The sequence below is a fragment of the Amphibalanus amphitrite genome, unplaced genomic scaffold, assembly GCF_019059575.1.
Source record: "Amphibalanus amphitrite isolate SeventyFive unplaced genomic scaffold, NRLGWU_Aamphi_draft 000043F_arrow, whole genome shotgun sequence".
Lineage (NCBI taxonomy): Eukaryota > Metazoa > Arthropoda > Thecostraca > Balanomorpha > Balanidae > Amphibalanus > Amphibalanus amphitrite.
This window is the reverse complement of record NW_024881539.1, coordinates 866,461-890,089: the sequence shown is the minus strand read 5'-3', so window position 1 is coordinate 890,089 and position 23,629 is coordinate 866,461. Positions and strand designations below refer to the sequence as shown.

Sequence of the window (23,629 nt, the reverse complement as noted above, 5' to 3'; positions counted from 1 at the left end):
CAATGGACTCAGGAAGGCCTGCCGAATCGAATGATATGCGACATGACCTCTTTCGACCAACTTCGTGACCTGGGGGTGCTGACCTGACCTTGACCTGAGGTCAACACCCCAAGTTGACCTGACCCGGACAAAAAGTATATCATTCGACGCGCCTAAGCAAAGCGAACACGATGCTGCCAAAATCAGCGCTCTGCGGCCGTTTTTTGCGAAGTTATTCACCAAAAACTGAACCGTACCTTGGGGCACTTGACCTGACCTCAGAGGTCACCGGTTGACCTAGGACCTTAAAATCGGGTACCAATCTCTGCGTCTCGTAACGGCGCACACGCTCGTTTTTTCCGCGACGCGCTAGCTCCACCAGGGGCGAAACGGCGAGGGGGGGGGGGGTCGTACCCGCCCCCCCCTCGGCCGGCGCGTATGTAGAAAACCAATAGGTCCGGCGAGGGTTAAATGACAATATTTTTATGTTTCTTCTGTAGGTAGGTAGGTAGGTAGGTACACCAGACTGCTATGGACACTTTTCCAAGTTGGTGGGGCAAAAAACCTAATGTATGTCTTGGTTTGAGTTGTTTGATTGAGTTGATTGATTCCTTTCATTGTCGCGTTTGAGTCGATTGAATCAATTCCCGAAAACTGCTCTGACTTGATTGATTTGATTGGTTTCCCAAATTTGTCGTGATTGAATTGATTGCTATTGATTGAGTCGTATACAACCCTGCTCCGGGGTGCCGCGAGCGCACCTCTGTGGGTAAGTGTAGTGTTCAGTTTTCACTGCACGATGAGCCCAGGTCAGCTAACTCATATCGCCAGGTCAGAGCATCGGTGTAATATCGACAGAGAAAATGTAATTAAAGTTCGTCACTTCTTAAAACATTTTAAGAATTCCGTCTTTGAATCATATAAAATGTGTATATTATTATTTATTTAACTAATGGCATTGTTTGTCTTTCGATGCCTTTCGAAAACCATATCTTTTAATGGAACAAAGTTTGGTGTTTTGTGACCTTTGTTATGAGATTGCAGCCCAACCGAGAAGATTAATTTTGAAGTTAACAAATACCGTATTGAATGACGACGCAATAACTGAAATAGTGTTACAAAACTATAAGATTGTAACCGTTTAATTTGATTATTTTCTGACCAGCTCAACCGTGGTAGCTCTGACCGAAGACCAACACCGCCTGTTTCTGGGTCACATCAGCCTGACACTGTCGGCGGCTCACATCAGTGACATCAGCTGGCCATCACTCAGCGGCGCCACGCGGCCGGTTAAACACTACTGCCCCACCCCGAACTGGCCAGAGGCCATACGCCCTAGCCAGATCAGTTTCAGAGGTTCTTGAATCAGCCATGACGAAATAGACAAACACTGAGTGGTTGGACATGAGGCTCGTCAATCGTCAGCTGGGTCAGCTGTGGTGGCACCGTCCTGCAGGCTGGCTCCGTTTGGTTTGGTCCCCTAAACCGCAATAATGCGAAAAAGACGGACATTGGTGTGTGAAGGCCGCGAGCATCGAGACGCTAGTCTGAACGCGCTCCGGTGTATGGGCGTCAAATCACAGCGAGAGTGGTCGCGCCGACCGCGGTACTGCCCAGTCGAGTGGGTGGCGGACCGCCGCACCTTGTCCGTCCTACTGAGCCCGGCGCGGGCGGCCCACACGGCTCACTGGCGGCTGGGCCCGGCGCCGGCCGCCGACCGGGGGCGGGGGCGGGGGCGGGCGCCGAGCCGCCCTCATGGGCTGGACGTGTGCAGACTGTCGTCGCTCTCCAGGTAGGAGACGTACGAGTCGGAGCCGACGTCAGCCTCGTACTTGACCGGCGGCGCCGGCGGCGGCGGGTGGAGCTGCGCGTCGCTCCGGCTCAGGCAGCCGGGGTCACCGCCCGGGGGCGCCAGCGGCAGCGGCTCGGCGCCGAAACCGTGCATCTGAGAACGGAAGGGACAAAACGTCACAGACTGAAGGACAAGTAGAGCTAATATGCATGTCAATAGCGTGGTCATTACGGATCTAAAGTAGATCAACAAGTTAGAAAATCTGCATGGCAACACAAAAAGTAAACAAATAAACAGCCAATTACAACGATGTAACAGGCAGCGTGTCTGGTCTCTTGAATACCTTCACGAACAATGTCGATTTCACTAGTTCATTAGTTATCATCAGAAATTAGGTGAAGAAAGTCCATCATGCCATATTGCATCAGGCAACGACGTATAAATTTATGCAGTATTTAAAACACACAACCTCCCAACAATCATGAATATCGCATCCCATTATTGGGTATGACACCTTATCGACTTTGTTACGCGGTCATTCACCTTCCTCGCTGTCGCCTACCTATCTTCTGGGGGTCATGCAACGCTCCCATTGCGGTGAGGCCGCACGTGCCAGTGCCGGTCATCCATGATAGAATGACGGCGTCATTTTCACGCCAGCCGCTGGATTACCGTCACGTACAATACCGATTCCGCTTTAATCAGCAGCACTCGCAATTAGCTGAGCGACGCCGCCCATCCGTCACCACCTAGCTTTATTATTAACGCCTCCTTATTCCACAAGTGGCTACCGTCATCAATAATTCGCCGTCTGGCCCGTGTCGGACAGCTTTCTGACGCCTTCATTACGGGTAGAATTAAAATGGCTCATGTTGACCGGCCTGTCGTCACTCATCCGCACGGGCTATTTGAAGGGACGGTGGAGTGTGCCCCGGGGCGCGGGCCGCCTCCCGGGGACCGGTACGGGCGCTAACGGCCCGACTAATAGCGGTAATAGCTGAGGGCGGCGACGGGCGGCCGCTGTCGCCGCGCCGGACCCCGCACTAATTACAGGTGTTAAAATCAATAGAGCGCCGCCCCCGCCCCCGCCACCGCCAGGACGTCGTCCTCGCCGCCGGCTGTGGGTCGACGTCAACAGGTATAGTGTATCCGGACCAGGGATTACCTCCGACCACCAAACTTCCTGGGCGACAGAGGGGTGGCGGGCCCCAAAACGCAGCCTCACACGCACCTATGTCCCTGTTGGGGCAATCAACGTTTGATCGACGATACTGGGCTATTTTTGTGTTGGAAGACGCACACGATAACCACTATAAATAAAAATGCATTTTAATCATATGTAAAAACAAACATTTTTAGCTTACTGAGCGGCCCAGGAAACGATGTCATCCTTTTATGGTGGATGGCTGATCATCTTAGTAAGTGAATGAATGGCCAGCTCAGGCTGAAGACCATTTAACTAGCAGGCCCATCAATAATATCAGCGGCTCGTGCAGCTGACCACAACAGTCAGCAGCTGAGCGGCTGACCACTGGCCAGTGACCAGCTCAGCAACTGACCCGCTGTTGCTGACCACTGACCAGCTGGGCAGCCGGGCGGCTGGCCAGCCAGTAACTGCGCGGGCCGGGCGCGTTGGCGGGGCGGTATGCGGGCGGCGGCGCGCCCATCTCCTGGCCAGGCCGGCCGCTGCCCGCACCCGGTCTGTTTTCCGCTGAGTTATTGCCGTCACTCAGCCGCCGCCTGTCTGCTTACACGAGCTAAAAGCCCGCCGGCGTACGGCACTGTTTGTGTTTACGTACACGGGCCGGGCGAGCCGGTCGGCCGTCACCACAGATAAATTAGCCACTTAGCCACCGTATACAGCAATCTGTAGCAATGTATGACTGATGTTCGCAAATGAGTGGTTTTGTGGCTGTTTTTCGCGCCGCGGCCGAGGCGGCTCTGAAAGAAGCCGTGTGATTTAGATGGTTTGCGAGCGGCGCCGATGGCGTGCCAGGAGAGAATGGCACGCCGCGATGGATGGCACCTATCGGCAACACAAACACTGGCCAGCCGAGCGGCCGCAGCTGATGCACGGCGGTCCGGCCGGCGCCGACGCGACGGTGAAGAATGCCAGACACGCGCCGTCGCTGCCGCCGCCGACGGCGCCGGCCAGCTCCACTTCACGTGGGAAAGAGCTCGCGGCGCGTGCAGGCTGTCGAAGACGGCGGCGACCGGGCGGCGACGTTTTTGTTCAGGCCATCGACTTTTTGTGGGCCGGTCTAATGCGGCGCCGGCGCCGGCGGAGCGCCCCGAGAAAGCCAATGGGTCGGGTGACCGTGGACAGGGCGGGCGCGACGGGCGGCTCCGGGTGAGGGCGGGGGCGGCCGGCGGGGGCGGCCGGCGGGGGCGGCCAGCGGGGGTGGCCGGAACGGACCAGAAGTGCACGACCAGCAGCTCAGACGACACCAGTCGGCGTGCACCGCGCACCAAAGGACGCCGCCGTCCGCCCTGACCCGTCCGTCGGCTGACCCATTCGCGGCAGCACAGTCCTCGGACCACCGCGATTGTCGGGACTCAGGAGTTACATGAGCTGAATTATATTTGACACTGCTGTCGAGATAAGTGCACTGTGCACTGTGCAGTGTGCAGCATAGGGTGCAATGGTGTGCCGGGGTCATTATTATGTGGCATGTGACGTAGCATCCAGGTGGCCTTTAGACCTGCTTTGGTAAATGGCATCCTCCCCTCTTCCGCCATCCCCTTCTCCCCTCTCTCCTCCTTTCCCCAGGTCACCCTCGTGTCCCCATCCCCCACAAAACATGGCGGCCGGGGTGCTCCGCGCGCGGCGGCGGCTCCTATGCAGGCCAGGGTGCAGCCGGCCGCCACGCGGCCGCTATCGGGCCGTCAGATCGGGCCGGCCGGCGCCGCCACGGCCTCATCAAAGGCGGCCCGCCGCCGGACGGCGCGCCACTGCAGCCGCCTCGGATGACGCCGTCCGCCGGCTGACGTCACCGTCCGGTCAGAGCCGGGGTCAGTCGGGGTCAGTCGGGGTCAGCGGAGGTCAGTCGGGGTCACTAATGGGTCAGCGGGAGCTATTGCCGGCCACTGGGTCCACCAGGTCACAGTAGGCTGGTTGGTCGGGGTCACTGCTACATAGGTCAGCGAGGCTGACATAAGAGGTCAGCCGAGGTCGCAATTTGGGTTACAACAGGGGTCACTACTAGGGTCACTATATTGCATCATGGAGGTCATCACCACCACCAGCATACAGACCATTAAAGGCGGGTTAAGTGAAATCGGAAAAAGAGAAATAAATGAATATAAAGGGCACAAAATATACGCTTTGAATACTACTGACCTTACTAAAAGATTTAAAGGACGGGACACGAATAAAAGGACACTGAGGTTCTCACAAACTGTTGCCAAGGAAGTTAGCCATACGGAAGCCAGACAGGCAAGGAACTTCGCTTTGCACAAACAGGTGAAGAGACTATCTAGAAGTTTCAACATAGATATACACACGAAGGAAAAGCGAACAGGATTGGATGAAACTGGACTGAGTGATAGGCGCAAGTCGCAAAGGCTTTGCTGTTTTATATGCGCTTCATGATTGCGGCGGGCCTAAGGGACTGCTGACCAAAGTCGAAACTCGACGCTGATTTCGAACACTGGAGGCATTGTCATTGCCACAGCAGTTGTCAGGGCCAAGGTCAAGTCTCAATGCCAGAGCCACTCGTGGCTGAAACCCTGACTGAAAGCTGGCTTTGATCTGGGGTTCCGTCACATGAACGTGCAAGACGCGGTCATGCAAGACGAAGTCAGCCTTATCAACATCTCTGTTCATGGCTGTGGTCGGCTCACGTCGACATGTGTTCTTCCCTCCCACATGGAGTGTCGAGCTGGTCAGTAGCGTGTAAGCAGGGACGTCGGCTGAGCTTTCAACTCGGGAGACGTCACACTGGCTCACCAAGACGGCAGGACAAGTCAGGAAGGCCGCCGGGCCGTGCCGGGAAGGCCAGGTCATGCGCCGCGCCCGGCTGTGCTGGGGAAGCCGCCGCGCTGGAGAGCGCCGGGAAGCGCCGGGGCCTTGCCGGCCGCCTCCGCGTCTGGCGCGGCGCGGCGCCGCTGCGGACCGTCGCCGGCGGCGCCGCGCTGTCACGGCGGTGTCGCCGGTGTCAGACGGGGTGTCGGTCGTGTGTCACGGTCGGTGGGCAGCCAGGGCGCGGCCGGCCCGCTCGGCTGGGCCCCGTAAACCGTGGCGGCGCTCCGCGGCCGCCGCGCCGGTCCACATTAATATTTATGTGACAGGCAGCGCGGCTTGGTCCGGGGAGCGCCGCCACGACGGACTGTCACGCTGACCGGCCGACAGCGACCCAGGCGCGCCTCCGCCTCCGCAACTAACCTGGACCCCTTACTGCTTCCACCATTGTCCCACCTATACCCTGTCTCTTACTTCTGACCTGATCCTCCTGGCCCCTGCCACCACTCGAGCTGACTTGACTATCCCCTCTAGCGCTTCAATAACCCGACTTCCTTGTGGCCTTTAAACTGATCTGGGCCATCTACGCTGTCCCGTCCCTTTTCCTTTTTTCTTCTCACTGTCACCGGAGCCGCCGCGCCAGTCCCACACCAACCCTAGCTCCACCACCATCACCGCTGCCGCCGCCCCACCACCGCCCCACCACCGCCGCCGCCGCCGCCGCCGCCGCCGCCACCGCCGCCGCGCCGGCCCGGCCGCCAAAGCCGCCTGTTCTGCCGTCCGTCAGTCTGTCACAGCAGAGAGACATGGCAAGGACGCAAGGCCGGGGGTGTTCGGTGCGGACCCGGTCCCAGAGCGAGGGAGGGCTCGCCGCTTAGAAACTGGGTAGAGACGATCACAGTCCAGGAGAACGGAAGGATCGGTAAATATATAGGACTGATGACTGGAACTGCGGACTGAGAGGACTGAGGGCTGTAAGGACTGTGGGCTGTGATGACTGCGGACTGTCAGGACTGGGACTTGAGGACCTGTGACTGGAAATGATTGGTGACCTGCGGGGTTCACTGTCACAGCTGCAGTTGAAAATGCGCACTGCACTGTGCCTCGGCCCTCTGGCATGGCCTGCAAGCTCGGGTACGGTTCATCAGATTGGCCGCAGTGATTTGTTTAATGAAATACGATGTGGGCGTATCTCGGCGGAGGGATGCATTGGAAGTCGCTGGCGACTTCCAATGCATTCCACATTCCACGATAGATCGACCAAAATTTTATCAGATTTACACCCGACCATTTTTGATTTTGATGAAATCTTGTCTACAGGGTTCTCTTATGCCCTGAAGTCAATGGTGACAACGCCAGACCCCTACGGTCAGCGGTTTAGGAGATATAGCCCCGGGCATTTTGACGAGGTCACTCTGCAGAGTGATTTTTGAAGTGCTATATCTCCTAAAGGAATGAAGGAAATGCATTAAACCTTTGCATCGTTGTGATCGTGGTGAAATGGGCAATTAATTGGCCATCTCGGATTTTCAAAAAAATGATTTTGATTTTTAGCTGTGACGTCATCAATTTTTAAACTTTCTGGCTACCCCCCTAGTACATTAAAATTTGCCATTATTTTTGCTCAGAAATAAAGTTCCGTCAATTTCCTTTCTTCTGGGAAAAAACAAAAATGGTAATCTTTCTACAAATATTTTATTTTATTTTTTGAAAATCGCACTACAAACTCTGATTTACAGAATCGGGTTATTAAGCAATATAAGACACATCTGCGAGGACCAGTTACTTCCAAAAAGAGGTTATCTGGGTTTCGGCATATAATATTCTTCTCTTTAACTTCACTTTTGATAACAAAAAAAAAAGAACTTTAATATTACTTGCACAGGAGTCAATATAATGGCAAAATTATACATACTTTTGAGCTGCCACAGCTGCCTTGTTTATCAACGTAGCTCAAATGACCAACCGACAGTCGATTTGCAAAGCATATTTACGAACCGACTAATTATAAACGAACAAAATAATTGGTAGTTTCAGGAAGGCAAAAGGTGGTGTAATGTGACTAGGTATTTTATCAGCGAATCATCATTTTCAACGCTGGATGCAATAAAAGCCATAAACAACGGAGTGCATTTCTATTGCAGTTGCAATAACAGACGGCAAAGCACCAAGACAGGAACGAGATCACGGCCACACAAACACACTTTTTACTTGGAACGTTTCGTCCGAGCATGCATGCTCACGACACGACCCTCATCCGTTGAGAGTTCGTGAACTCTAAGAGATGATACAGTCACAGGTGTAAATCTATGGTAGCGCTGCGTTCCTCTGATTGCAACAGCTTTAGCGAAGCGGGCCTTGAGCATCTGCCTCTTTTCCGCCACTCGGACACTAGGAACGAAAATGAATCGGATAGCTGACCGAAATTGACCAACCAGGTAGCTGTGCAGTGCTTCCACATCCAAAATTTGGTCACTGTAAGGCCGCCTGAGGCTCTCCTGGTACGCTGCTCGCTTAACAGTACCGCCAATGCCATCGCAAGCACCCTTCCCGTGCGAGGTCGCAAAAAAATTCCATTCACACTTCACACCAAAATCCTCCTCATGATGGCAGATATTTACAAAATTGTACCGGTTCTTATACTGGGCTGCACAGCCGTCCGTAAAGTAGTGAACCTTCGTGAGCTGCGGAACAACGCCACGGATCTCTCGAACAACTTCGTCACAAAATACATGCACCATAGCGGGATCATGTTTCCTATCATCCGTGATACAACAAAAGCTCTTATGATGCACTTCGCCCTGGTCCCGCCAGTATGCGACAAAGGGATGTATTGTGCACTGCGAGGTGTCCCAATGGAATCCTTGGGCCTCGTCTTGGACAGTGAAGGAGAAGTTCTCTGAGAAGTCGCCTTGTATGACCACCTCTCCGTCTGGTGCACTGTCCTTGAGCTGCGCGAAATACGCACTCTGAGTATGGGCCCGATAGTGGTGCACTGTCAGCGCTCGTATTTGCCTACATAACAATCTGACACATTCGCCGCGCGTTTCCACTTTCTCGATAAGCGTGCACCTGTCTGTGCTTTCCCACTGCCTGTACCTAACTTCCGCGTCATCGTCGTCTTCTTCGTCGCTGTCATCACCGTCGCTCGTCATGGCTTTCAAGAAACCATATATACCCGCCTCACCAGGACACTCCGTGCACTCATTCATCATGCACTGCCGATTGGTTACATCGCACACACAGTGATTCATGAGGTCATGATAGGTCAGTTTGCCGAGGTCTAAGGCGGCGATGAGAAGTTTGGGGTTTTGGTGATAAGTACATACGCACACGGCATGCGTGCCAGCACTTCCTGCCAACACGCAATTTCTTGGGCGAAGCGCAGCAAAACGAGAAAATCCTATCTTTGGGTTGCTTTGATCTTTTTTGTAAAGTTCATAAATTTCCGTGAGACTGCCAAGGACCAATCGTTTCTGCAACTTCTCCTTTGACCCATCCTTTTTACGAACAGTTACATAGTCTTTCTTGCCTGGTAGCATTCTACTTACTTCGTCCGACTCATAAAATTGCCGAACTTTCATCTGATTGTCCTCGCTGATGCGACGGCCTCTACTGTCGGCGCCGATGTCAGGCAGAACGTAGAAGCCATGTACGTGCTGGCGCCGAAGAACTTCGCCGTCTCGTCGATCCGGTACGGCGAGAGCGTCAGAATAGACAGCCGCTTCTTGTAGTCCGTCGTGGACTGATATGTTTCCTTCAACTCCTGCATCAGCTGTCGATACCTGCCGAAATACCAACTTGTTGAAGCGACTGATTAACTTAACCGGCAGTATCCACGCTGCGCACAGATAGCCTTTTTTATGGATCCACGTAGCCTTCTTTAAATCGATTTTAGGTATATATACGAGCATTCGTAGATATCGTTAACAACATACCCCATGGGTGGAAACTGCCTCAAAGCGGAAAAACTTCTGCGTCGTCGATTTCAGATACATTGCCCATATTTTTGCTCCCCGGAAAGAATTGCACATGCACGAACTTACATATACCCAGATCATCCTCATTTGCGGATGTGATCATAGTCAATCGAAATATAAAGGTTATTATTATTTGCAAGTTAAACTCTTTCTGTCGATTCCATGATCAAAAATCGCTAACCAGAACTAAACGTCGCCATAAACGCCTGACTCCATATTTTTCTCACCGGGCTAATTCGTCGTCGTCAGCAGCTTTCCGTCTCTTGGCAGGCGTTCCTTCAGGCGTCGGGATGTCCGTCTGCAAAGCACGCTGAAACTTCCGCTTCAGCGACGTTGACGCCCTTTTCAGCTTTTCAGACGCAGAACCACGCTTCTCCGGCTCGTTTTTTCCTTCTGTAAAGGTCATAATGGAGCCGTTATTTTCTGAGCTTTGCTACACGTGAAAGAAATATGACTTCTTTTCAGCATAGATATCAACTGCCGAAGCTCAACTTCGTCTCAATACAGGTCAGATTTCACACACACACACACACACACACGCACGCACGCACGCACGCGCACACGCACACGCACACACACACACACACACACACACACACACACACACACACACACACACACACACACACACACACACACACACACACACACTCACACACACACTTGTTTTTTTAGCGCTGGTGAAACTAGTTACACACGCTGGGAAGAAAAAAGGTAAGAAATTTTTTACTTACTTGTCGTTAGAGGAGATACGCCAAGAAGAGGGAGCACGTCTTCCGTGATTTGTCGGTTGACCTCCACCTCAGAGAGTGATGTGTCTGCCGATGGTGCTGAATGATCTTCATCTTGACTTCCAGAATCACTTTGGGGCTGTGACACCAAACTTTCCTCCACGGGTAAACTTTTTGGTCGTTTTGTCAGCCTGACCTTACAATCTATACACAGGTAGTCGCCTTCCTTTAGCCGCGGATCGTTCACCTGATCGATCAAACTCTTGCTTGCAAGCCGAACCTGTCGGCTTATTTTTCTTTTGTGACGCTTGAATGGGTCAGCACAATAATTCCTGGTCATGGCGCAGTCTTCAGACCGTCTCTGGCACAGCCCTTCACCAGACTGACACGCAAATTGCTTGCGTCTCCGATGATAACGTCTTTGTCTGGCGGATCGTGTGGGCTGTGGACCGACGCGCCGGGGGAGGGGTGTTTGTCACGGAGCGATACCGACCAGGCGGTGTAGTGTTCCCCCATTGTTTGTTCACAGCGGGTGGGTCGCAACTAGGGCACAATTGTATCACAGTAACTCGGACTCAGCTTCAAGGGTTTTCCCCTTGATCGTCTGCACTCATTACTATAAACAAACTACATTGTTTTACGTTATTGTAACGCTCGATCAATTTAAATCATACTTTTGGGAAATACAGAATGTTAAATTAAAATATCTTACGCTTTGTTCCAGTTGCGAAAAATATTCAAGAAAATATTATTTAGGTGTTTTATAAATCCAGTCCTTCCACTGTCCGTGCCAGCTGCACCTATTTGTCGTTTCAGAGCAAATGTATGCAAATTTCATATTACAGAGTTGTTTTCAAAAAATAAAATAAAATATTTATAGAAAGATTACCATTTTTATTTTTTGACAGTCAAAAGAAACTTGACCGATCTATATTTCTGAGCAAAAATAATGACAAATTTTAATGTACTAGGGGGGTAGCCAGAAAATTTAAAAATTGATGACGTCACAGCTAAAAATCAAAATAACTTTTTTGGAAATCCGAGATAGCCAATAAATTGCTCATTTCACCGCCATCACAACGATGTACAGGTTTTATGCATTTCCTTCATTACTTTAGGAGATATAGCACCTCAAAAATCACTCTGCAGAGTGACCTCGTCAAAATGCCCGGGGCTATATCTCCTAAACCGCTGACCGTAGGGGCCTGGCGTTGTCACCATTGACTTCAGGGCATAAGAGAACCCTATAGACAAGATTTCATCAAAATCAAAAATGGTCGGGTGTTAGGCCTTGGTCGATCTATCGTGGAATGCCCCGCCAGTGGCCGCGCGGGCGACAGAGTTGGTATTTGTCCACCCTGACCCTGCACTGACAGTGTGTTTGGATAGCATTCGGCCCACACCGAATCTCGACTGTCCCGTATAAGGGCTGGATAAGCGCTGTGAGAACGTGTACCGAACCTCCTTAAGCATGTACTGAGCTTGTTCTGGCCTCTGTCCAGCCTATGTTAGGTGTCCGTCTCCAGGCATGACTTGGGCTGACCACCCCGAGGATGAGGTCTTCCCAAACAAAACGACGCATGCCCGACCTCAATCAATAAGGCATGAGAGAATATTCAGCGCTCCTGCATAAGTTCGCGTCGAACCGCACATATTTTTTATTCCGCGTCACCGGTCGCGATTTGGTTAGCGATAATAGTCAGATCCGGTCAGCTAAACGCCAGCCGAGCTCACCGTCAGCCGTCAGGACGGTGCCGATATAACGCTGCAGTCTAGTTTTGAATGCGTCGAGGCCTGTCCCATTGTGTGCTCGGCGCTGCAGTCCCGCCTGGCCCGGCCGGTATTTGGCGGCAGTGCCGGATGTTTTGTCACTGTAATCCCGTCCAACGGCGCGTGTCGCTGCCAATAGACCTGTCCGGTCGCCAGGCGCCCTGCTCCGTTCCCAGGCCTCGGCACGGAACACGGGCCGGAGCACGGGCCGTGCCACCCGCGGCACGGGTCTCTGACGTCACGCTGTCAGCGCGCCTCAGCCTCCTGGCAGGTGTGACCGGCCACCCCGAGTCAATAAACACCACAAAGTGGCTTTTAACTCGACTGAGCAGCCTGTTCCACAAACAGCGCACCCGGCGACTGCCTGGGCGGGAGCCACGGGAGGCGGGGGGAGGGGAGGGGAGGGACAGTCAGCAGAGAGGAGGCAAATAGAGCACCCATCGCGGCGAGGAACAGGGAGGACAGGTAGAGAGAGGGAAAGGAAGACAGAAAGGGGGAGAGGAGACCAAACACAGTTCAGACGAGTGACGCAAAATTCTTGGATTGGGACGGGATTAGTTAGCCGTGGCGCCAGGTTGTTGGACAATATTTGAAGGGAGATAGAAGTTATGGTATCACTCAATACCATAACTTCTGATACCATAACTTCCCATCAGTCAAACTTCTCAATAAGTCTTCTTCCCAGGCAATAAAAAAGAATTACCTAACATCGCGATCTGTTAGGACAGAGCAGGCCAATCTGAAGGACAGGACATCCTCTCCTCACAGTTGTGAAGGACAGACGGCAGGCGGCGGGCGGGCGGCGGCGGCGGCGGCGGACCCGGTCGCCGGCCGGCCGATGCCTCGATCTGATCAGAGCGGCCGATAGACGCTGTTTGTGAGTGGTACCGGCCGCGTAAAGAAGTCATTAGGTGATATTGGCCGGTGGGCCGGCCGGTGGGCCGAGCGGCGCCGGCCGGGCGGCAGTCGGGCCGCGATCGGGTCCGATACGGGGCCGAGTCGAGCCGATCATCGGGCCGACACCGGGCGCCGCCCTGCCTGCCGCCCACCTACGCCCCATCGCAAACAAACGCGACCGCCCCGGGTCGCCAGGAAGAGGCCGGTCGGCTCCGGTGTCCATTGCAAAAAACGAGCCCGATCGAAGCGCGGCGTGCGCGCGCCGAGCATAGCAATGGCGCGTCTCAACATCAATCATTCCGGCGAGGAGGCGGCAGCGGCGGCGGCGGCGGCGGCGGCGGCGGGGCGGCGGTCCTACCTGCAGCCGCCACCGCCGGCGGGGGGTCAGAGAGGACGGGGGGGGGAGGCCGCCGGTGACCGTATCGCCGCCATCATCGCAGCCGTCGCCGAACGCGGCGCGGTCGACAAATTGCGGCACGTTTTTCTGGCCGCGCGCCGTGAGCCGTCGTTGCGGGCCCGGCAGCTGTCAAAGCACAGCACCACTTGACAAATGACCCCCGATACTAGCCGGACATAATGAGAGCTTATCGCCGCTCGCCGACCGGTAGGGCGTCCGCATGATTAAACGCCATTGAGGATTCGACCTTACGGATATAGACGTAGAACATGAGCCGGCGGGCGGGTGCGCGCGCGGTGTCGGCCCATTGATCTGAGGTCATGTACGGATCGTGACGGCCGCGACACAGGTTATATGACAGCAACCTGCTCATGAATACATCTGACACTACAGAGATGACCATAATAGGACGCACCTATAGTGGCGGCGCCGTCATTCATGATGAATCCTGGCGATTCATGAAGTGATAGATGAGCTGCGGTAGCTAAATGCCAATATCGAGTTGCAGAAATATGCAATCGGATGCATTTAGCTAATTTTGTGTTTTGTTGAGCATTAAAATTTATTTGCACCGCAGCAACATCAATGGTAACCAGATGGCGGTGGTAAACATGGTAAACAGATTTTGAGTTAAACTTTATGTCAACTCAAAATTATTCGATTGCCAGTTAAAAGCAAGATCGGCAATGTCACAAGGCTCATTCTTTCGGGTCGTAATTATTTCAAAAACACCTTCTAATGACGTCACTCGGGGTGTCGTCCTTGAGCTTAGTGCGGCCATCGCGTCAGGGAGGCCGAGCTAAAATTATCACCATTTCCTAATGACGCACGTCAATGAACTTTAATCACCGGACCAGTCGGTCGCACCTGCGCAACAGACATGTCCCGCCGTGATCGAGGGATTCCCGTGAATTCAGAAAGAGTCACCAAGTACCTAAGTTAGGAACCAAAACCTGTGACTGCGAGCACACTGGAAGTGTATCCGTCATATGACACACGGTGTCATCCGAGAACTTCGGCCATGGTGCAGTAAGATGAGGGCCGGGAGAGGTAGAGTTGCCGCTGTCCTGTGCACTCAGTACTCACGTCCAGCTTCGACGAAGCGGACATGGCCCTGCCTTGAAAGTGTAAAACGCACTTACAGAGCGCTAGAAAATTTAGCAGCGGATCCATAAAGTGGGCGTGATGATTGTGGGAAAATTGGACATAAAATCGAATTGCTTATTTAGGTATTATTTTCCTCATATTGTTTCATATAACAAAATCAACACAAATTACTATTCGGAAAGCGAAACTTTCTCTCGCCCTTCTCTGAAAAGACCGCAGCATACTTTTCATCCCTCGCCGCGGGTCATTTGAGTCGCCCTAGTCATAGATCCATACATCCCTGTCATACTGACTTAAAAGTCACCGTCCAGCACAAGAAGAAGATCTATTCTGCTCTCCTCTACACCTTCCAGCCAACTAACTCACAATCCCCCTCCTGGCACATCCACAGCTCGCAGACACACATCTCACATCATCACCAACCAATCGCGCTGTCATACGTCATATATCTCACATCATAACCAGCCAATCATGCTCCCATACGTCATGCCCGGCCCAGCTACTTGCAGGGTGTAACTCGGCCCTGCCGGCATCAGATGCCGGCGGCTATGACCAACGCTGGGTCACCGGTTCACAGCTCGACGCTGAAGCTGACTCACACTTATACGGCTCACATTCATCCTTGCGTCACGCTACATCACCCCCTGGTTCTGAAGAACCACATTACTCTACATGTTACATGTCATTCAATCAACGCATCAACTACATCCTCTGGCACACCATCGCCATATCTTTCCGGCTCTCTTCGAACACGCGTACCACGCCGCAGCGTCGCAGGCACGAACGTTTCACTCTCGTCTGCGGACACATCGGACCCGGTCGGTGGATCGGGGTCCGGGGACTGAGCGACGCTGGGCGGCCGCGTGTCCGACTCCGTCACATCACTCGGAGCTGGCGACACACACACGCCATCACACTCGCTGTCATCAGACCACTCCACCGTTGGCGCTCGCAGAGCCCCTGGCCTCGGACATTCAGGGACGGTCAACCGATGTCGGAGGTTTCGCACATGTCGTGGGACATTATCGACTTCGATTGTCTGGGCCGAAACGACGCCTGTCACAATACCCTCGTCTGACTTTACAAAACATCGGTCGCCCCGCCGCCGAACCCACACCTTGTCCCCTACCTGGTATACACCGGGTTTCTTCAGCGGCAGGGCGTCACCAGGCTCGTCTGAGGTTCTGCGGGGCGTCACGTCAACGTCTCGGCCAGGGTGTCGAAGCACCCCGTTGATTGGAGCTGTGGCCGGGTCACTGCCATCCTTCGGTGTAACGTTGTATCGATGGACTGCTTCAGCAACGGAGCAGGACTGCCGGGCCACCATCACTTTGATGGTACGATGATGGCGCTCGACGATGCCGTTCCCGCCGGGCTCGTAGGCAGCGCGGAACCGGATGGATACGTCCCAGCGAGCCGCGAACGCTAACATGACCCGGCCACGGAACTCTGTCGCATTGTCCGTGAGTATTTCCGCCGGGGCTCCACGCTCTAGAAACACGTTCTCCAGCTCACTCACAATCTCCAGAGCTCCTGCCCGGCGAAGCCGTCGCCATATGGCGTACCTCGACGGCCCGCAGTCCACCAGCGTCAGGTATGGGTGGCCGTGCACGTGGGTGACATCCATGGCCAGGCGATCCCACGTGCGTTCTGTTCCGAGTGACCCACCGGGCCAGCGCTCCGGCGCCGGGTCAATCGAGGCACACGTCTGGCATCGTCTGACCACGTCTCGCACAGCTGGTTTTGACACCCGCCTCACCCCCAGCTCACGTCGGGCGTACCACAACGTTCTCCTCACTCCTTGGTGACCGATGTTTTCGTGGATGGTGCGGATGTCACTCGCTGAGGCACTTGTGATGGCAGCGACAGCCACCGGTTGTGCTTTAGACGAATCAGTGGTTGGCTGGTCGGCAGTCTGCAGCCAGGCGTTGGGCACCCGCGTCACCTCATCAGCACGGTTGACCGCTGACGCGACCAGCTCGATAGTGACCTCCAGTTCGTACTCGATGACGAGCTGACGGAAAACAGCCACGCGCCGTCGGATAAGCATTTCGGACTGCGCCTTGGTTCGCAGCCTTGCCTTACCCGACAGCGCGTCACTCAGCCAGCGGTGCACCGTCACCGAGTCTGTCCGGAGCGTCAGGCGACGGAAGCCCCATGCTACCGCCAGGTTGACACCGTTGAGAGCGGCATCCAGTTCTGAGATATTGATGTGCACGTCCCTCTCCGATTCGGCACGCAGCCAGGACGCGTCCTCGATGATGGCGCCCGTGTCAGGGTCAGTGAGCACGACACCGCGGGCGATGGAGCTGGCGTCGGTCCACACCACGACGCTCGTCCCTGTCACACACCACTGGCCGCGTGCCGGGTCACATGCTCGAAACCGCCGTGACACCTCATCCACCTCACGTTGTAGTTCCTCGCTGACGATCGGAGTGTCCCAGTCCGGGCTGAGGCGGTTGGCAGTCCGCTTCATCCATGCAGCGGCCGGCCGCAGCCAGCCTGCGACCGGCACATGAGATGTCAGCTGGCCGGTCCACGCGAAGACAGATCGCCGCGTTAGCACGGGTGGAGCCTGCGTTGGTGACTCCCCGTCCCTACTCCACTGGAGTGCCGGCCCGTCGCTCTCGGCGACACGAAGGCCCAGCATACGTGCACCGGTCGCGACCCGCTCCGGCGGCTTGCATGTGAGCCCGAATCGAGCGAAGTGCTCGGCAACCTCATCAGCCGAGACCACCGCTTCGTTGACCAGCAGATCATCGGCGTAAGGCAGCACTGCCTCTGCCAACCCGGGGCTCTGTGCGAGCACCTTCCTGACCACAGCCTTCATGATCAGAGGCGCGATACTGAGCCCAAAGCCGACCCTGGTCAGGCAGTACCGCCGCCCTTGCACGATGACTGTCTGGTACGGCCACAGGGCCGGGTCCACGCGAAGCTGAAGAAAAGCTTTCTTCAGATCCAGGACAGCGACCCGGCGTCCGTGACGTCGCCACCTTCGCAGCTCTTCCACGCAGACGTCAGCGTCGGCTGTGTGACGTGTCAGGTGTTGATTGAGTTCCCGATAATCTAACACCGGCCGCACCTTGTCCTTCGCTGCCTGAGTAACCACCATCAACGGGATCAATCCCTGTGCGGGACCGTACATCGTCTCATCGTATTCGCGCAGCCAGCCCTCACTAATCCACAGCGCCAGCTCTGCATCGAATTTTTCACGCGCACAACTCGGCACACCGTACTGAGCTATCGAGTTTCCAAGCGGGGGCGGAGCCACGCCACCGGCCCATTTCCAACGGACTGTCCACACATCATCGAACACAGCCGTGAAGTCAGTCTCGTCAATCCTTAGCTCTGGCTCCGTGTCGACCGCTCGACACACCTCCCGCTCCGGCGGGACCTCACGCTGCACCACAGCAGCCGTGTCGACCGCACGACACACCTCCCGCTCCGGCGGGGCCTCACGCTGCACCACAGTAGCCGTGTCGACCGCTCGACACACCTCCCGCTCCGGCGGGACCTCACGCTGCACCACAGCAGCCGTGTCAACCGCTCGACACACCTCCCGCTCCGGCGGGGCCTCACGCTGCACCACAGCAGCCGTGTCGACCGCTCGACACACCTCCCGCTCCGGCGGGGCCTCACGCTGCACCACAGCAGCCGTGTCGACGCTCGCAACTGGGTTGTCGCTCCCGAAGCGAACGGATCCTCCACTTACACTCACGCCCTGCAGGGCGTCAATGCCGGTCATGCCCAGCAACACGTCTACGCCCAGCAACCGGGCCGGTACGACGACCGCCCGCACACTCACTGTCGCCCCGCGCACTCCAAGGCTGACCACAGCCCGCCCACAGCACAGCACCGGGCTGTCGTTGACAGCGACCAAGCTGGCGTCACTCCGCTCCCAGCAGGACACCATGCCCTTCCACACCACTGTCTCGCTGCACCCTGTGTCGACGAGTGCTCGGCACTTGCGCCCATTTACATTGATGTCGATGATGGGGGCTCTTGGGTCACTGCGGCAGCTGGCGACGGCGGAGCCCGTGGCGCTGATGTAGCGCCGTCGCCGTGCCCGTTTGGGCAGAGCCGGGCGATGTGGCCTACCTGGTTACAGGTCCAACACCGCAGTGGTGGACGGCGACCCGTCCCTCTGGCTCCCCGCTGCTGCTGTACATATGATGGCGGCGGCTGGACGACAGCCACCGATGCAGTCGCTCTCTCCCTGGCCGCCATCGCCAACGTTGACCTAGCGACGGCGACGGCTCGCTCCAAGGAGAGAGTTTCATCTCCAGCACTGTTACGTATTGTTAGCCGCACCTCCGGCGGCAGACCTTGCAGGAAGTGCGTCGTCATCACTTCGTTGGACACTGAACCTATGAGGGATATCAGCCGCTTGACTGATCCCAGGTAGGCATCCACAGACTCGCCCGGTTGTAGACGTCGGTGATACAGCTCATACATAGCCGCGTCGGGTCCCAATGCAAATGCACGATGCAGTTTTTGGCGGACGATTGCAGCATCCCGCTGCTCGGTGGAGGAGAGGGTGGCCCACACCTCGTACGCCTGGTCCCTCAGGCGTGTGGGTATGACAGCGGCCAGTGACACACGACGCAGGGCACACAGCTGTGTCGCCTGCTCCAGCCATCTGACGACGTCACCGCTGCCGTCGAACTCCGGTATTGCCCGCAGATCGAATGCAGGCGCAGGAAACTCTGGTTCCATGGTATTGGTACCAGCTACCGGTGCACCACTGCCCTCTTCTACGTCAGACATAATCACAACACTTAGTCGAGAAGGCCGAAATAGCTTGTCATACTGACTTAAAAGTCACCGTCCAGCACAAGAAGAAGATCTATTCTGCTCTCCTCTACACCTTCCAGCCAACTAACTCACAATCCCCCTCCTGGCACATCCACAGCTCGCAGACACACATCTCACATCATCACCAACCAATCGCGCTGTCATACGTCATATATCTCACATCATAACCAGCCAATCATGCTCCCATACGTCATGCCCGGCCCAGCTACTTGCAGGGTGTAACTCGGCCCTGCCGGCATCAGATGCCGGCGGCTATGACCAACGCTGGGTCACCGGTTCACAGCTCGACGCTGAAGCTGACTCACACTTATACGGCTCACATTCATCCTTGCGTCACGCTACAATCCCCAAACGCTGCGTCAGCCACCCACCGCCGCTGACCACTGCCCCCCCCCCCTGACCCCCTCCCCCCGTCCGGTCGGACCACCGGCGGTGGCGGTCGGACGACAGACACCGGACCTGTCTCGACATCACCGCGACACCGTCGCCGGTCACGTCATCCCAGCCGACGCAGCGTACCGAGAGGTGGACGGACGCGTCTTCCTGGTCATCACCTAGCACCGAGCGGCTCGGCAGTACCGGCGCTACGTGGCCTAATGAGGTTTGTTGATGAATTGAAAGATGAAGACCTCAGTGAAGGTAACAATAAACGTTGAGGAGCGCCTGGCACTGGCAGTCACCTGACTAAGGAGCGCCTGGCATGCTGGTACTGTAACTCACCTGACTGAGGAACGCCTGGTACTGGTATTCACGTGACTGAGGAGCGCCTGGCACTGGTATTGTTACTGGCACTGGCACTGGTACTGGTAATAGCACTGGCACTCTTACCAACCTGACTGAGGAGCGCCTGGTACTGGTACTGGTTATAGTACTCACCTGACTGAGAAGGGCCTGGTATTGGTACTATGGTAGTATGGTACTCACCTGACTGAGGAGCGCCTGGTACGGGTACTCACCTGACTAAGGAGCGCCTGGTACTGCGGCGTGCGTGCCTGGTACTGGTACTCACCTGACTGAGGAGCGCCTGGTACTGCGGCGTGCCCGGGTCGATGTCACCCTGCAGGGCGTACTCGTGCAGCGCCTTCCAGGGCGGCTGGTAGCTGGTGATGTCCACACCGCCCAGGCCGGCCGGGTCCAGAGGAGCCGCCGAGTCGTGTCGGACCGGCGAGCTGGCCACCATGTGGATCCCCTGGATGGGCAGCATGCTGCTCAGACGGCGGCCGTCCTGCGAGAGGGACGGGGACACTCCGTCAGAACGCTCGCGCTGTAGAGTCAAGTACACGTACTCAGACATCTGGATTGGACATGGCACGCATGACATACCTACAGTCACAGATGTGATGCTACAGTGCAGGTTACAAAGAAAAAAGTATAAAAGATACCAAATCTTATTAGCACTATGATAAAGTGATTCACAGGTAAAGACGAAAAATATAATGGTGGAAATTTGTGGGGAAAAAATGTTATAAAAGTCCACCAAGCTACCAAATGTTTAACCCTCGCCCTGACAGGGCATTTTTCATAACACGGCCTGGCAGGGGGGGTCGATGCGACCCCCCCCCCTCGCGATTGGCTCCTATGGCACCTAGAAACACCAAATTTGGTAGGTAGGTGGCCCCCCTGAAGTTCTCGCCCCTGTGCAAATTTGGTTGCTCTAGGTCAATATTTAGGGGGGTTTTGGGGGTATAAATGTAAAAATTTCGCTAAAAACAGGTCAAAAGTTTTTCGCTTATAAAGTTATAACTTTTGATCTAATTAGGATACAGCAAAAAAAAAGCACCAGTGAACTCAGCACGTCAAGGCGCGTCGAATGATATACTTTTTAGCTTGCTTAAGTGTACTTAAAGTTTTTCTTAAATTTTAAGTAAACTTAAATTAATAAATTAAGTTCAAGTTAACCAAATTGCGTCATATCGTATATCATTCGATTCGGCTGATCACCAGGAACACAATGATACCATTTTTAAGCTCTAGCGTCATTATGTGCCAAGTTATTGGCAAAAACGTCATTTGACCTCAGTTGACCTCATTTGACCTGACCCATGGATAAGTACACCAAACAAAGAAGCACCAAGTGACCTGCTGTTAAGTACTGTGGTTTCAAAGCACAAAAATGATAGAACGAAGCGGATATCTCCAGTATTTTCCGAATTTAGTATTTTCCCATAGGCTTAACATTACGACGTAATGACCTCTAACTGACCTTAGGTCAGTGACCTCAAAAAAACCCGAACTATATGTTATACAACTCGGTGAACTTAGCACGTCCTGAAAGTTTGAAGGAAATCAGTGAAAAACTGTGAGTTGGACAGGTGCAAAAATAAAATTGAAATTTGACCATGACCTTGTACCGGTTTTTCTGACCTGGTGACCTGACCCAAGGTCACCCGGACCTGAAATTTTCAGGTCATATGTAAAAAGGTTGCCCCATAGGCTGTGCCAAATTTGGGCACGTTTTTACGCTATCTTCGAAAAACCTTAGGGGGGGGGGGGTCGCATCGACCCCCCCCCCTGCCAGGGCGAGGGTTAAATAACAAGGTTCTGAAATTTCAACGCGCTCAGTCCAATCGCACCGTAGAAGTAATTACGTAATGACCAATCACACTTCAAGATCGACGGGACTATCGACCAGGCAACTGGCGATCCCAGTCACCCGTCCTGGCGACCCAGCCGGACAATCCCTGACCTCTCGTCGTCCCACGCGCGGACCACACACCACTGCAGTCGCACCGCATGGAGAAACCCACCCGAATGCAACCATCTTAATTATGCCCGGGCCGCGGTGTGCCGTGCCGGTCGGCGGCGTCCCTCAGCGGCCTCCGATGCCGCCAGTCAAATCAATCAATCAGCGGCGGGCCGGGTGGCGCCAGCCCGCCGCCGCGGCCGGCGACACTGGACGGAGCCGCGGCGCCCGGCCGCCGCCGCGGGCCAAAGGGCGCCGCGCGTCGCCGCGCGGTCCTTTGATGTGGCTCAGGTGGCGGCCGGTGGGCCGCGCCCAGCCGGGCGTGGATCGTTACTCGTGATTCGTGGGCCGCGCTGGACGCTCTGAGGATGCCGTGTTGTCCCGCGGGTGTTGTGATTTGAAATTCACAATGGTTGTGGGGGAGACAATTTGGTAACTGAAGCAAGCGACTGTTGTGACTGTAGCGACTGTGACTTTGTGTCTGTGGTGACGGGTCATTATGCGACGTTGGGTGGGCTGTGACACTCTGTCTCCACGGCCGCCGGCAGCGCTGCAGTGCCCGGCCGGTATCAGCGGCGGCGCCTGGTCGGCCATGCTGACCATATTGACCATCGCTCGGTCAGTGCACCGCCCGAGCGTGCCGCGTGATAGCGCCGCTCCGGCACCGAGCACGAGCCTTTGGTAGGCCGCCGCCGCCACTTCATACACTAACATTAGTCGGCGATAGGTCGCCATGGCGCCGATAAGATTAGCACCCGCCGGCAAAAGCGCCGCCGGTGGCCGCCGATGCGCCGTTTTTGCCGACGGCCGCCGACGTGGCGCGTGCGGCCTGAGAAGTGGCGCTGCAGCTGGGCGGCGGCATCCACGGCGCGGCGGCGGCAGTTGTGACAGGCCACCGGCTCGCTGTCACATTTCACGCTCCTGGCTCGCTGGTGGTGCTTTTTTCCGGCACGTCTGTCTCGAGGGGCTGCGAGGGAGCGGGCTCGCAAAACACGGCCGGCAGCGGCAGCGGCGGCGGCGGCGGGCGGCGGAGACGGGCGGCAGCCGCCAGCTGCCACCTGCCCTGCGTCCGTGTCTCGCGGTACGACAACGCTCCGCCCGTCCTCTCAGCGGCCCCGAGTGGGCTCCGTGACGTGTCAGCGCACCGCTGTCGCAGATTAGTCGTGTACCATTGACACTGGGTCGATCGAGTGTGGAATCCCGCGGCGTCTCGTCTCTCTGTGTTTGTCTCTACGTGAGTGGTCCGTGTGTCCCTGTGCGTGTTTGAGTGTGTCGCCAGGAGCTGTCGCCGGATATACTGGGGCCGGGAGCATTTTATGTAGACGGCGAAGGCGGAAGCAACTCAATCCATGGAATTGTTCTGTCCCAATAGGCTATTGATTCTGCATATTACTATATGTCAAGCCACATTGTCATAAATAACAATCTTAATTTTTCCATGATCGTATAAATCATTTAGAAGTTCCAACAAACAAAGTGGTTATTTTTAATCGAGCTGTCTTTTTTTCTGGTCACCC

The 23,629-nt window shown here is 55.2% G+C and overlaps 1 protein-coding gene and 1 long non-coding RNA gene across 2 annotated transcripts in view; both read right to left on the bottom strand.

Annotated features, from left to right (window-relative positions):
* Window positions 1–459: 459 nt before the first annotated feature.
* The window catches only part of LOC122377350 (insulin gene enhancer protein isl-1-like), a 50,197-nt gene continuing 27,027 nt past the window's right edge, over window positions 460–23,629 (bottom strand). Inside the window, exons 5-6 of the mRNA XM_043357287.1 lie at window positions 20,439–20,654; window positions 460–1,924 (exon numbers count right to left, since the gene is read on the bottom strand). Coding sequence (XP_043213222.1) covers window positions 1,733–1,924; window positions 20,439–20,654 — 408 coding nt within the window. The 3' untranslated portion in view covers window positions 460–1,732. The remainder of the gene's footprint in view (window positions 1,925–20,438; window positions 20,655–23,629) is intronic.
* Window positions 7,685–11,856, bottom strand: LOC122377358. Its single transcript, XR_006255848.1, has 2 exons — window positions 9,940–11,856; window positions 7,685–9,517 (listed from the first exon to the last, which is right to left on the bottom strand). It is a non-coding gene; the product is annotated as an uncharacterized LOC122377358 (long non-coding RNA).